The sequence below is a fragment of the Mastomys coucha genome, unplaced genomic scaffold (genome assembly GCF_008632895.1).
Source record: "Mastomys coucha isolate ucsf_1 unplaced genomic scaffold, UCSF_Mcou_1 pScaffold7, whole genome shotgun sequence".
Taxonomy (NCBI): Eukaryota; Metazoa; Chordata; class Mammalia; order Rodentia; family Muridae; genus Mastomys; species Mastomys coucha.
Genome location: NW_022196913.1, coordinates 54,560,068 through 54,575,260, shown reverse-complemented (window position 1 = coordinate 54,575,260; position 15,193 = coordinate 54,560,068). Strand labels below are relative to the sequence as shown.

At 39.8% G+C, this 15,193-nt stretch overlaps 1 protein-coding gene across 1 annotated transcript in view; it reads left to right on the top strand.

Moving 5' to 3' along the window:
* Window positions 1-15,193, top strand: part of Cenpp (centromere protein P) — a 201,543-nt gene that overhangs the window by 4,745 nt on the left and 181,605 nt on the right. The window contains exons 3-4 of the mRNA XM_031358270.1: window positions 697-785; window positions 8,692-8,780. Coding sequence (XP_031214130.1) covers window positions 697-785; window positions 8,692-8,780 — 178 coding nt within the window. The remainder of the gene's footprint in view (window positions 1-696; window positions 786-8,691; window positions 8,781-15,193) is intronic.

The window sequence follows — 15,193 nt, the reverse complement described above, 5'->3', positions numbered from 1 at the left end:
CCAGGCTGGCCTCGAACTCAGAAATCTACATGCCTCTGCCTCCCAAGTGCTGGGATTAAAGGCGTGTGCCACCACTGCCCTCCTTTCCAGATTTTTAAAAGTGATTACTAATGTATACTTTCATACATCTATGCACAAGTAGATATTCACTTAAAAAAGTATTGAAGATTGCACCAAAAGTACTTTTACGTTAATATTATAGGAAGATGTTTATATTTCACTGTATTATGAAAACCAGTGCAGGCTGAACTAGTTTAAGTAAAATAAAACTCTAATTTTACCTTTAAAAAAAAAAAGTATTGATGGTGGCGCACGCCTTTAATCCCAGCACTTAGGAGGCAGAGGCAGGCGGATCTCTGAGTTCGAGGCCAGCCTGGTCTACACAGTGAGTTCCAGGACAGCCAGGGCTATACAGAGAAACCCTGTCTCAAAAAACCAAAAAAAAAAAAAAGTATTAAGGGCTGGATAGATGGCTCAAATGGTTAAGAGCCATACTAACTACTCTTCCAGAGGTCCTGAGTTCAAATCCCAGAAACCACATGGTGACTCACAACCATCCATAATGAGATCTGATACCCTCTTCTGGTGTGTCTGAAGACAGCTATACTGTACTTACATATAATAAATAAATAAATCTTTTAAAAAAAGTATTGAAGAAAAATATTCTTTTAAAGTATTTCATTTTTTAATTAACAGATACAAAGAAAGTTCTATGGAGACACAGATTATCAGGAAATTGCAACATGGTTACATTTCAGCTGGAATTTGAGGTTCTGGAAATTGAGGTAACTGAAGCTTGTGGTGATAACAGATTTTTTTCCCTATTAGAAACAGTTCTCACACATAGCCATTACAGTGGTTGAGATGAGGGGGAGTGCATAAGGCAGGATTCCTCTTTTTGGTTTGTTTGTTTATTTGCTTGCTTGCTTGTTTTGTTTTGTTTTTCCAGACAGGGTTTCTCTGTGTAGCCCTGGCTGTCCTGGAACTCACTCTGTAGACCAGGCTGGCTTCGAACTCAGAAATCCGCCTGCCTCTGCCTCCCAAGCGCTGGATTAAAGGTGTGCGCCACCACCGCCTGGCTCGTCCTAAACTTTCTTTAAGGTGATGAAGCAGACAGAATGATCACATAGAACCCTATTGGTTGAAATAGAGCAGGTGAAACAGAACAGGCTCAACAGCCAGAGGCTACCTCTGAAAAGATTCAAATCTAGCCATAATTTTGAGACACATGCTTTGATAGCAGAAGTTTTAACTGGTTGGTTTTGCCATCTGGGTTTATAAGAAATTTGTACAAAGAACAGAGCCAGGAAGGATAGAAAGACTATTTTGGTCTTGGGTGATGAGGTGGATAAAGTCAGTACCCTGTCAGAGAGCTGAATAATAAAAGCAATCCAAGGATGAGGGCCCGGTATCTAGACTTTGAGTTTTGGCTGCCAGTGCCATTTGCTATCACTGGCCTGGGGCAGGCTAAGGATGGGCTGTGGAATATCTACTTTTCATCTGATGACAGAGACATTCATTCACTTCAGTATCACCCTTCAGTATTACCAGTGTGACCCAGAAACTACAGTGTGACATTTCAAAGTTGAACAAAATACAGTTGTTGATTCAAAAATATATTTCTCATGTCAAAAGAGATACATTAAAGTGGGGAGATCTCAGTTATAAGCCTCACATGCTATCTGATGACATTCTTAGCTGTTAGGTTGGTGAAAGCTAGTAGTCTGTTTAAAGTTAATAGGTCTAGGGCTGAAGAGATGTTTCATCCAGCGGTTAAGAACATTGGCACCTCTTCCAGAGGTCCTGAGTTCAATTTCCACCAACTATATGGCTGCTTAGGACTAAAGGAATCTAATGACCTCTTTTGCCATGAAGGTGTACATGCACTCATCCATTAAAAAAAATGGATAGATTCTAAAAGGCTTTTATATGTTAGCCATATAATGTTGGGTTCAGTACACAGGAGGGCACGGAATGGCAATTTGGGAAACTAAAGATAGCCCAAGACAAATTGTAATTTGGCCCTGGACTTGAAACATTCCAAACTCTGTAATCATTGAAGCTTTAATCAGTTAATCAGTCTTGTGAAAGGTTTCATCTTGGAGGTGTGGCTGCTTCTTGGAACGTTGACTCACACAACAGTTAGCATTTTCGCGTATCAAGGCATACTTGGTGAGTGATCTTATGTGAGTTATGGTGTTCCTAAATGGGCACCAACTCTCACAGGGTCTCTGAGGTAGTACAAATGACCATGGAGAGGTCTGTTAAAGACTAGACTGGAGCATGAACCCCAACTGATAGTGTCATTCAGGATGGGCTGTTTTAAGGCCCCCATGTTTTTGACCTAGGACCTCTTAGCTTTTTCCTACTGTAAATATATAGACTGAGCAATTGAATTTTTTTTTAGTGTGATCCTTACCTCAGAATGGTGTTATACTATCTGTTTTCCTGCATGGTGGTATCTATTTTGTCAACTTTGACTGAAGACAGGTCAGCTTCTTAGGACTTCTATAGTCTAGAATTGTAGACTGGGAATTGACTCTGGCATCCTGTTGGCCTTAGGACCTTTATAGGTGTTTATGTCTTTCATGGTTTATCTCAAAAGAAGTTTTGTACTAGGAAGACTTGTCCACAAATCCAGTTGAGTATATTTGATTTGAGTGAGGAGTTCAGTGGAGCCGTGCTTTTCAGGATGTATTGTGTCCAAAGATTGGTTGTGTTCTTATTAGTGGGGCTGGCTTAAGATTCAAAATAAAATATTTTAACTTCACTTTAAGTTACATACTTTTATCACCATAGACCACAGAAATTCAGAGCAAGAAAGTGTTAGGCACAACTAATGGGTTTTTCTGCCTTAATGTACTTTAGGGATACAGAAAAATATGAAAGAACTGTTAGCATTCTTTGGAAGACTGAATACTGCAAATGAATCTCCAAAGAGACTGTATTGTTGTTCACTTTTAAATTATGCAGGCATTTGATGACTGCTTGACTTTGCTAATAATGCACTGCAGAAAAGTATGTTTTCCTTGGCTCTGTTGAGAGTACTCATTGTCTCTCTGAGCCTTTTAAATTTTATGACTCTTAAAGAATCACTGTTAAGTAAGACGTTGGAAAGACCTGCAGATAGCTGTGGAATTAATCGGACCTGAGGGATCAATTATATAGGCCTTGTCAATAGTTACAGTTATAGATTGGAAAAAGAGGGACAAAGGCCTTTTTAAAATTTTTGTTACTTAGAACTCTGATAAAATGAAGTTTTTTGTTTTTGTTTTTGTTTTTTTACTTTAGTGGAATTTATGTGTGTGTGTATAGAGGGATAAAATCTTGCTATGAACCTTGTTCAATTTGACCTTAAACTCATGTTCCATCTGCTTCAGTCTCCTGAGTAGTATGCCGTCATGTGCTGCCACACTTACTGTGTAGGTACTAGAAGTCTTTTATACAATTTCTAGGTGAGAAACTGAAGAGATGGCTCAGCAGTTGAGAGTACTTGTTACTCTTGTAGAGGTCCTGGGATCAGTTTCTGACACCACGTGATAGCTCACAATTATCCGAAACTACAGTTCCAAAGAATCAATGTCCTCTTCTGCTTGAATGTATATGGTATACATGCAGGAAAAACACTTGTAAACTTAAAATAAATGTTTAAAAAATAAGAATTGCTAGGTCAATGGAAATGTACATATAAATTCGATTGGTAATTTAGATATCGTCTAAAATGGTTTTACCCTTGTGCTGGTTAGTTTTTAGTGTCCACTTAACACAACCTAGAATCAACTGGGAAGGAAGAGAGAATTTTGAGATAATATTGGCTTGGGAGCATATCTGTGGGGGATTGTTTTGATGGATATGGATGTCACTGTGGGTGGCACCATCCCTAGGCAGATGGTCCTGAACTGTATAAGAAAAACAGGTAAGCACAAGCCAGAGAACAATGCAGTTAGCAGTATTCCTCCATGGTTTCTGCTATAAGTTCCTGCCTTAACTTCCCTGCATGATGAACTGTGACCTGAAATTGTAAAATATTTTTTTCCTCTTACAAGTTACTTTTGAAAATGGTGTCTATCACAGCAACAGAAAAGAAACCTAAAACAAAGGTTTTTGTTTATTTTGGTTTTGTTTGTTTGTTTGAGAGTTTCTGTGTGTAGCTGTGGCTGTCCTGGAACTAGCTCTGTAGATCAGGCTGGCTTCGAATTCAGAGATCTGCCTGCCTTTGTCTCCCAAGGGCTGGGATTCAAGATGTGTGCTGCCATTACACTGCTTATTGCATATGTAGATTGCTAGGGGAAAAAATAAAGACAAATGTGTTGGTTATTAACTTTCCCTAAAATCAAACAGTCCACTAGAGGGAGACATTTAGCTGTCAGAAAATTAAAAGATTTAAATAACATGCTTCAGTTTTATAAATACTTATTTGTCCCAAATAAATATTAGTACAGTTTTGAACCAAAATACCAGCCCTAGTTAAGGTTACTATTGCTGTGATAAAAACACCACGACCATATCACTGTTTATCATGGAAGGAAATCAGGATAGGAATTCAAGCAGGGCAGGGTCCTGGAGGTAGAAACTGATTGAAAGGCCATGGAGGATACTGCTTACTGTCTTGGGCATGGCTTGCTCATTTCTGCTTTCTTACAGTAGCCAAGACCACCACCCCAGGGGTAGTATAGCCCACAGTAGTCTGGGCCCTCCCCCACAAATCACTAATTCAGAAAGTTGCCTACAGCCAGATCATATGGTGGCATTCTCTTAATTAAGGTTCCCTCCTTTTGGATGACTTTAGCGTCTATCAAGTTGACATAAAACTAACTGGCACAGTACCCTTAAGTTCTATTAGTAGAATGTTAGAAACAAAGATGGGAAAAATCTATGTAGAGAGTATGAGTCATTGCTTCTGTTGATGCAGTTCTTGTCAAAGGTGTTTGGAACATAGAATTAATTTCCTCCAGTTGACTGCCTGGTGTTGTCAGCACTGAATGAAGTGTTTGTGAAGCATTTTAAGACCATCAGAACAAGCATGCACACAGTATTAGCCTTCCATAGTCCTTGCAGTAGAAGTCAGATGGGTGGGAGTTTGTAGGATGCTAAAGGGTGTTTATATAACTTCTATCCATGAAACGAAAATACTAAAAAGTGGGCACTTTTGAAGATAATTTAATTTTATCATGACAGGCTTTAAAAGTAACCCATTTATTTGAATATTTTAACCCAAATATTGAAATCTTAATATGTTATCTTTCACGATGGTGCAGATATTTGAAAGCAAAGAAAGTATCTCTCAGCCCAAGAAGTTCTTGGCTTGACCCAAGAACTAAGGTAACTGACTACTAATCAACAGTGACCAAAAGTCAACCTGAGACAGTGTCTTAAGTCTTTTTTTTTTTTTAATTTAGAAGCTGTGCATACTTTCTAAATGCTCGGCAGCACCTCATTATTAATATAAACAGATTCCAAAATCAAGGCAGGGAAACAAAACAGTGGGCTCTTGTCTATCTTCTTTCATTTCAACAAAATAAACTGTGATGTGACCCAGATGGGGCAGTGCGACTCAGATGGGAGTGTCTTAAGTTCTTAAAGCGCATGTCAATGTTAGATAAAGTTGCAGACAGAATGCAGATTTGTTAAAGAAAAATGAGACATTATAGAAAAGCTAGAGAATTCCTCAAGAAAGGCAGAAAGTGCGAAGCTGTGTGACCAGTGGCTTCTTCTAGGGCTTACGACAAAAACTTGGCAGAGACTGAGATAATTTTTGTTGCAGTTTGCTCATTCTGTAGGTATATCCTTGGGCCAAGCAGGTGGGGAGCCAGCAGGCTCTGCATGATGATCACATGCTCTTTGCCCAGTTACGGTAGTGATTGCTCACTGGAGCCCATTTCTGTCCATTTTTAAGTTTCTTTATTAGCTGCCCACCTTCTTGGATCTGCTGGCTGCCGCTAACTTTGGCTACCATTGCAAGTTGCTCACCCTGTATTTGTTGCTGGTCTGCAGCTTTGTTTTGCGTCATGCTGCTTGTTCTTTGTACCTACTCATACTGACTTGACCACCTGGCAGTTTAACCACTGACTTTCTCCCTTATTGCCTATGGGAAACTGACTCCTGTTTTAGAAGTATATACAGTTTGCAAAACTAGTATCTTTCTAAATATTTTTGGTGATGAAATGGTAGGGATAAGGTTGAGACCTCTCACACTGAGTCCAGGCTCATTTAGAACTCACTGTATAGTCCAGGCTGGCCATTTACTTGTGCCAGTCCTCCAGCTTCAGGACTCATGAATGCTGGCATTGCGGGTATGAGCTACTATACCTGACTCTAGGGCCCCTTTCTTAGGGATTTCTTTTCATAGTTCTTGAATTACAAGAAATCCACTGAGACCTTCTATTAAAAAAACATGATAGAAAAAATGACCTGTTCAGACTGCAAGGATGTTGAGACCAGGGGTGTTTATAAGGCGATTTCCCTTATTTATCAATGTACAAGTGACATGGTTAGCAGGGCCAGTGGCAGGGCAGGGATGAAGTTAGCTTCATGCTGGCTAAGCAGAAACTACAACTTTGTAAGAGATGTGCAGGTCAGGGCACTGAATCCCAAACTGACTTGCCTGTGTCGATGGGTGAAAGACCAAAATCTAACACACACACACACACACACACACACACACACACACACACACACACACATATGCAGGGAGAGAGGGAGGGAGGGAGGAAGTTTTGTTTTCCCCTAACCTTTCTATGTTTTCTTTTTTAAAGACTGTATTTATTTCTTTACTTACTTATTTTACTTTATGTGTGTGTATGCTATGTCTGTGCTTGGTGCCCAGGGCATCCAGGAGGTAGCATTGGATCCCATGGAATTGGCATGAAAGAGGTCTTAAGTCATCATGAAGAAGCAAAGAACTGAACGGAGATTCTCTACAAGGGCACAGTGCTTCAACATACCTAATTTTTCTTTAAAATAGTTTTTTAAAATAAAGCTTCATTAAGATAAACCTTTTAGTTTTTTTCTCTTTTTTCAGCCCTAAGGAAGCATTAATCTGCTCTTTATTTATTTCCTACTTTGAACATTTCATGGAAATGGAATCACATAACATTTGGTTTCTTGTGTCTGCCTTCTTTTTTTATCTATCATGTTTTCAAGGCTCATCTTGTTATAGCATGTGTTAGTACTTTGGTGGGGCAGAAGTAATATCCCATATGCAGATGTACTGCTTTCTGTCCATTTCAGTTGGTGAAGTTGTTTTCTCTTTTGGTTGTTCTGACTAATGCTGTGTAAACACTCGTGGGAAGGTTTCCGTGGATATGTTTGTTTGTTTCTTTGGCTGTATGACTAGGAAAGCAGTTACTAGGTCAAATGGAACTACAAGGTAGTGACGGTATGTCCAGCATTTTCTCTGTGAGTCTGATTAGACCCACATAGGTAAGAACTTACATGTTTAATACAGTGGATTAACCCCTGGCAATTAACAAGTGGGAAAAATTAAACTTAACATTTCCAGACCAATATGACTATTAATTTCTGTATAGTGCCAACTCAACATGGCAAGCTGAGATACCTTATTTCAAAGTTGATAGCATATCTAAAGTTTACAAGAATCCATACTGTAGGGCTGGAGAGATGGCTCAGCGGTTAAGAGTCCTGACTGCTCTTCCAGAAGTCCTGAGTTCAATTCCCAGCAACCACATGGTGGCTCACAGCCATCTGTAATGAGGTCTGATGCCTTCTTCTGGTGTGTCTGGAGAAAGTGACAGTATACTCACATATATAAAATAAGTAAATCTTAAAAAAAAAGAATCCATACTGTAATATGTGTGTATGCATGTTTGTATATATGTGTGTGTATATGTTTCTCTCTATATATATATGCACATTTACATATATATATATTTTTACTTAAGGGACAATGATAACAGTATGTTATGCATCAATAGATTACTACTTGTATATAGCTTTGGAGAAATTTCTATTCAAGTCCTTCGTCCAATTTTTAATTATGTTGTCTTTAAAATCTGAGTTGTAGGGGCTGGAGAGATGGCTCAGTGGTTAAGAGCACCGACTGCTCTTCCAAAGGTCCTGAGTTCAAATCCCAGCAACCACATGGTGGCTCACAGGTCCTGAGTTCAAATCCCAGCAACCACATGGTGGCTCACAACCATCTGTAAAGAGAGATCTGACTTCCTCTTCTGGAGAGTCTGAAGACAGCTACATTGTATACATATAATAAATAAATAAAATCTTTAAAAAAAGAAATCTGAGTTGTAAGAATGTCTTTGGAACATCACTAGGCATGCTGATGCACTCCTTTAATTCCAGCTCTGGGAAGCAGAGGCGGGTGGGTCTTTGTGAGTTTGAAGCCAGGCTGGTGGTGAGTTCCAGGACAGCCATGGTATGCACCATGACCACCCTACAGATAATTTCAATTTTTATGTAATTATATTTGCTAGTTATTTCCCTGTTGTTTGGTTGGAAGTTTATAAAATTTCATTTCTCCTAATATTTATGGTATCAATATTCAATTTAATGAATTTGGAAATCATTTTAAGTTTTAGTAAGTACTGAATGTATCATTTAATTTACTTGACAAATAGCCAATATCTTATCATTTCTTGTCAATTTCTTATTTGCATATTTTAAAATCTTCTTAAAGATAGTCTGCTCTTGTAAATAAACTTTTTATCTTTATTTTAGACTGAAGAGAAAAAATCTTCTGTTATAACTGACCTCAGCATAATAATGGAGCCCACAGAATATTCAGAATTAAGTGAATTTGCATCTAGGTGAGCTGTTTTACAAATTTTTAAAAAATTGTTTGTTTGTTTATTTATTTATGTATTTATTTATTTATGTGCATTGAAGATTTGCTTGCATTTATGTCTGCATGAGTGTCAGATGCCCTAAAACTGGAGTTGGACAGTTATGAACTGCCATGTGGGTGCTGGGAATTGAACCTGGGTCCTCTGAAAGAATAGCTGTGCTCTTGACCACTGAGCCATCTCTCTAGCTCCTGATTTACAAATCTGTTGCCTTGTGGTTGATTTTTACTCCATGGGTTTTAAATTTTTCTTTACAATTTTTGTTTTTTTTTTTTTTTTTTTTTTTTTTTTTTTTTTGAGACAGGGTTTCTCTGTGTAGCCTTGATTGTCCTGGAACTCACTCTGTAGACCAGGCTGGCCTCGAACTCAGAAATGCGCCTGCCAAGTGCTGGGAATAAAGGTGTGCTCCACCCTTCCACCCCCCCACCCCCACCGGCTTGTTTTCTGTCTTTAAATACATATTAAATAGTTTTCTTTTTAAAAATTGTATGTGCAGGTGTTTTCACCTGCATATATGTTTATATATGCCTTTGGAGATGAGAAAAGGTCACTTTATGTCTATGCTGATTAGCTTTTACTATGCTAATCATAACTTTGGTTTTGAGACTGGGTTGCTGCTATATGTGGCCATAGCTGGTTTTAACTTTCACTCTCCCACCTTAGCCTCTTTAGTAGCTGGGAATACATGCCAAGCCATATTAGAGCTCCTGTTTAACAAGTATCAATCTCTGAATCATTCTGAGTCCGGGTCTGCTGATTAGTTTGTTGTGGGCTAATTTTTCTTGAAATTTTGTCTCATAATTTTTGGTTGAGTGGTAATCATTGCTTGTGCGAAAACAAACTGAGGCAAATATTGAGTGGCTTGTGCCAACCTCTTATGTTGTTAATGTGGTGGACTAACTCAGTGTTAATAAACAGTTGAACTATATTTGGGATTATTATTAGTACTATTTTGAAGATATATGTTTTTATTCTTTTTAATTACATGTATGTGTGTTCACATGAGTTCAGAAGGGCAGTAGCATCAGATGCCCTGGAGCTGGAGTTACAGGCCCAGGCTTGGGTGCCTGGAACCACATGTTGGTCCTCTCAAGTCCTTCCTGTTTACTGCTGAGGCATCTTTCTGCTTTAGGATTATTATTTTTCTGTGTGTTATAGGGTGTGTGTGGGGTGTCTCACTCTGTTACACAGGCTGCCCTAAAATTCTGACCATCTTGCCTTATCTTGTAGACACATGGCACCACTGATCAGTGTTGTGTAGGGTCAGGCCCAGTGAAGGCCTTGCTCCTTCCATGGAACCAGAGGGTTTTCACTGCTGCTCTGCTTCCAGAAGCAGTTATTCTTTGTCTTAGCATCAGAAGTGATCTTGGGCCTCTCTCAGAGGCAGATGGTTGACCTTCTCTTTTGATAGCCATGAATGTTTTTTCTTTCATTGCTTTGCTGTCTTACCTTCAGTTCCTTCAAGTCTCTGATTCTGGCAGGATGTTGAGGCTGCATGCCTCTACTCCAGCAGCAGCTGGTCCCTTTCTGCATGTCTGTGTTAGTAGTAGTTCTTCCTGGGATTCCACCATGGCAAGTCTTTCTGGTACAGTGCTTGGGTGTGTATGGTTCATTTCAAACTATGCCTAATAAGTGTTTAGAAGAAATATCTTAGTGAAACACATTCATGCCCATTCTTTTACATATTGTCTATAATTGATTTCGTGGAATACTGACATGGTATAGAGTAATTAAGGTAAAAATCATATCCCCTCCAATCCAGACACATTTCCTATTAGGCCCTTTGAGAAAAGGGTGGCTGACTCCTGCTGTAGACTCTGTACCGAGAAATAGTACTGTGTTGTGTGGCAAGGGTGTGTTTAACTTTTAAGATACTGTGAAGCTACTTTCCCAAGTGAGTACTGCATTGCATTTCCACTAGCAACATGCAAGACTTCCAGTTTCTCATATCCTCTTCAGTACTTGCTTATTTCCTCCTGATTTGGGAAGTGGATTCTTTTTTCTTTTTTCTTTTTCTTTTTAGAGACATGTTCTCACTAGCCCAGGCTGGTATTGAATTTATGATCTTCTTGACCCTCCCAAGTGCTGAGATTAAAGGTGTATACCACTATGCCTGGTTCAACATTTGGTCATTTTTCTTTCTTTTCTGTTTTTAAGCTCCACTAGAATATATTAATATATTTGTTTCATGTACCTGATTGTTGGCTGTGTATCTTTACATGTTGCTGTCCATTTGTTCTCTTCAAAGTTTCATTCTGTGTTTTTTACATTATGTGACCTCACTATTTTCTCACCATTCTTTTGAAAATTCTTTGTTTTGAAAACAGTTACCTACTCATATGTGCATTTTCCCAGGAGTGTACTTTGTCTTTTTATTTTCTTAATAGTACCTTTCAAAATTGTGATGAATACCTTTTCTTTTTGTTTTTGAATAGGTCATGCTATATGGGCCTATACCAGAGCTCAGGGGCTAGTTTTTATGTCTTCTCCTCTTAAAAGCCCTTTTGTCCTGGCCTCAGCTTTTTGTTTTTTGCTTCCTCACAGGGATTTTTTGTTTGTTTGTTTGTTTTTTTAATTGGATATTTTCTTTATTTACATGTCATATGATTTCTCCTTTCCCAGTTTCCCCTCCAAAAAAAAAACAAAACCAAAAAACCAACAAGAACAAACAAACCCGTCACCTCCCCCTCCCCCATGATTGCCACCCCGCCCTCTCCCATTTATTGGCCCTGGTATTCCCCTACACTGTGGCACAGAACCTTCACAGGGCCAAGGTCCTCTCCTCCCATTGATGACCGACTTGGCTATCCTCTGCTATTCGCATGCTGCTGGAGCCATGAGTCCCCCCATTTGTACTCCTTGGTTGGTGGTTGAGTCCCTGGGAGCTCTGAGGGTACTGGTTAGTTCATATTGTTGTTTGTCCTAAGGGGCTGCAAACCCTTCAGCTCCTTGGGTCTTTTCTCTGGTTCCTTCACTGGGGACCCTGTGCTCAGTTCAATGAATGGCTGCCTCACAGGGCTTTTTAAAACCACTTGGGGTACAGGCATACAGCTTGTATTCATTTTTTACCCAGAAGGGTAGAGTTTTATAGTGTCCCTTCCACTGCGGTTGTAGCCTTAGATACATGCACGTGTGAGGTGCGCCCCCTGCTTCACCTCACACAAGTCTGTGATCTTATCCACTGTTATGTGTGGCACTAAAACCTTACTCCTGACTTTTACAGGATCTACTAGGCCTCCCCCATTCTTCTATGTACGCATCTTCCTTTTGAGGGGTGGGAGTTTTTTGAGATAGGGTTTCTAAACTGTATAGCCCTGGCTATCCTAAAATTCACTTTGTAGACCAGGCTGACCTCGAACTTAGAAATCTGCCTGTATGCTTCTTTTAAAATTTTGTTTTGTTTTATATGTATGAGTGTTTTTCCTGCATGTAGGTAAAGGATCTGAGGATATGAAAGCTTAGGTAAATTATGAGGGTCTAAGAAAGTATTTTAAGGTGTGTAAATACAAGTTTACAAATGCAAGCCAGTAAGAAACATCTCTCCATGACCTCTGCGTCAGCTCCTGCCTGAGTTCCAGTCCTGACTTCCTTTGTGATGAACAGCCATGTGGAAGTAAGCCAAATAAACCCTTTCCTCCCCAACTTGCTTCTTGGTCATGATGTTTGTGCAGGAATAGAAACCCTGACTAAGACAAATTGGTACCAGCATAGTGGGGTATTCCTGTGACAACCTGATCATGTTTTGGGGAGGACTGTGGAAGGACTTTGGAACTTTGAGCTAGAAGAGCCATTGGTTAAGAACTCTGTGGGATGTTGTGTAGGAGCTTGGAACATCATGTTGAGAACAGTGCAGAAGATGGAGGCCTGGCTGTGAAATTTCAGAGAGAAGATTAAAGACTCTTATCAGGGCCATGTTGTTTTGATTGTGAAGATTCTGTGGTTCTGGTTAGCTGGGGCTGAAGTATCAGCTGTGATTAACAAGATACCTGAACTACTAAAGTGAAAACTTTGCATTACTGGGACTATTGATGCTGGTTAGCTGGAGCTAAGAAATTAGCGGTGATTAAGAAGATACCAGCATCATTGATGTGACATCTTCTGGGAAGTGTTTTCTGAGAGCACAAAGAGACTGTGTTCCAAAGATAGCCAAGGTTGTGCCTTGTGCTGCAGCAGGACTTGGTAATGTGTAAGAGTCACCCAGGTGGTACTGGTTTTGAAGGCATGAAAGGGTCATGAAGAGCAGCTGAGGCTCTGCACAGTGAGAGGCCATGGAAGGCCATAAGTGAAGGTGCAGCCTCAGTTTGCAATTGATGTCCCAGGACTGAAGGGGTCATGCAAAGGAGTTGAGGCTTGGCACCATGAAGACAGTCTATGAGAGGTTATTGGTGAAGCCTAGTTACAGCAGTGTTTTAGAAAATGCCAGTACCATGCAATGACCACCCAGGACAGCAGCAGCAGTGGAGTACAGGCATCTGGAGCCCAGAAGACAAGATGTGTGCTACAAAGGGCAGAGCTGGAGAAGTGACCCAAGCCCTTAGAGGAGCCCAGAAGATCGTGAGTTGGATCCCAGACATTGGTTTTGCTTTTGATTGTGACTGTGCCCTGATATTTTTCCCTCTTGAAGGAAGAAAGTATTTTAATGGAGCCCACAGTTAAGAGAATTTGAATTTTAAAAGATATTGGACATTTTAAATGGATTGAACTTTTTTAATATGTAAAGACTGTGGGACTTTAGATCTTTTAAAGTATATAAGGAATAAAAAATGTTCCAGATTTCTTTCCCTCTCTCTATGCTTTTCTTATACTAAGACTTCAAAAGCTCAGAGTTTTGACATTAACCAGTGGAGTTCTGATAAGCCATTAATCTAGCTCTAGTAAAGTACTACTAATATTATCATAATCACAAGCTCAACATTTTAAATTTCCTGTGGTTGTCTTCTAAGTTTAGACTTAGAAATTGTTTTTTAATCATGAAGGTAGACAAAAAGACCAGGTAACAAAAATGATTGGATTATATAGTGAGGGACAGCTGCAGAGAGGGAAGCCCAGACCAATACCTGGGCTGGGGAAGTTTAGGGTGGGGGCAGGATATGCCAGTTGTAAGCTATAACAGAAAGAGACTGAGAGATGTAGGAAGAACCTGGCAGCTAGTGACCACTCTGATAAATAGGCACCTCAGCCACTCTGGGTTTAAGATGTAACAGTAGGTATGTGTACTATGTGTGTGCCTAGTCCCCATAGGGGTCAAAAGAGGGTGCTAAATCCCCTTGAAGTGCAGTTACAGACAGTTCTGAGCTGCCATGTGGTGCTGGAAACTGGACCTGGGCCCTCTAGACACTGAGCTACCTCTCCTGTGCTGCTTCGTTGAATTTTCTCTCAGTATATCTAGAGTTTATGTAAATTTTGTATAAAATGTGTCCACCCTTCCCTGAGAACAAGGTCTTTAGTGCTTGTACCCAAACCTGCAACATAGTAGGTTTTCAATTAAAAAAAAAATTGTGTCATGTTTTTATAGACTTAGTTGACTAGACTGATATTTTGTCATTTAAAAACACCTGTTTATTGAGACATCATAAACATTCAGAAGAGCAAACAGTTCTTAGGAGAACTAGTTAGTACATTGCTGGAAGTGGCAGTGTCCCTATGAACAGTCCTCACAGGCCCTCAGAGTCCTCTAGGCACTCTTCCTGCAAATCATGCTGAATCAGTGTCCTGAGGCCTAACTCCATAGGTGTGTTTTGCCAAGTTTTGAGCTTTATTTCTTCTTTTTTGTATGACTTTGAACTTCATGGAAATGTAGCTTTGTGATTTATACTCTCTTATTTTGCTTCTTTTACTTAGTAACATTTATAAGACTAGTCTGTGTAGTCAGTTGAGGTTGTACTTTATGTATTTTTTTTATTTATTCTTAGGTGATATCCACTCCTCCCTTCTGTTCCTTCATCTCTTGGACCCCACACCATGCACATGGGTGTGGTGTTGTTCACTGAGGTGTGCACAACCTACCAGGGCCACATCTCTGGAGGAAATGACTTTCTCAAGGCTGGAGGGTGGGTTCAGGAGTACAGAGAGCACTCACTGTTCAGTTCCAGCACTATGTTGGCAGCTCATAACTGCCTGTAACTCCAGCTCCAGGAGAACAAAGCGCAGGCTCCCTAGCTGCACCTCTGTAATCAGAAGCGGTATCCACCATCAGAGCACACAGATGGCATGAACTGGGAGTACAAAGGTTTTTTTCTCTGCCCAGGTTCTCATAGATAGCTGCTGCTGTGCCAAGAGCTGAACTTGACTGAATGGCAATGGCAGAGTACATACATACACATACACAATATATATATATATATATATATATATATATATATATATATATATATATA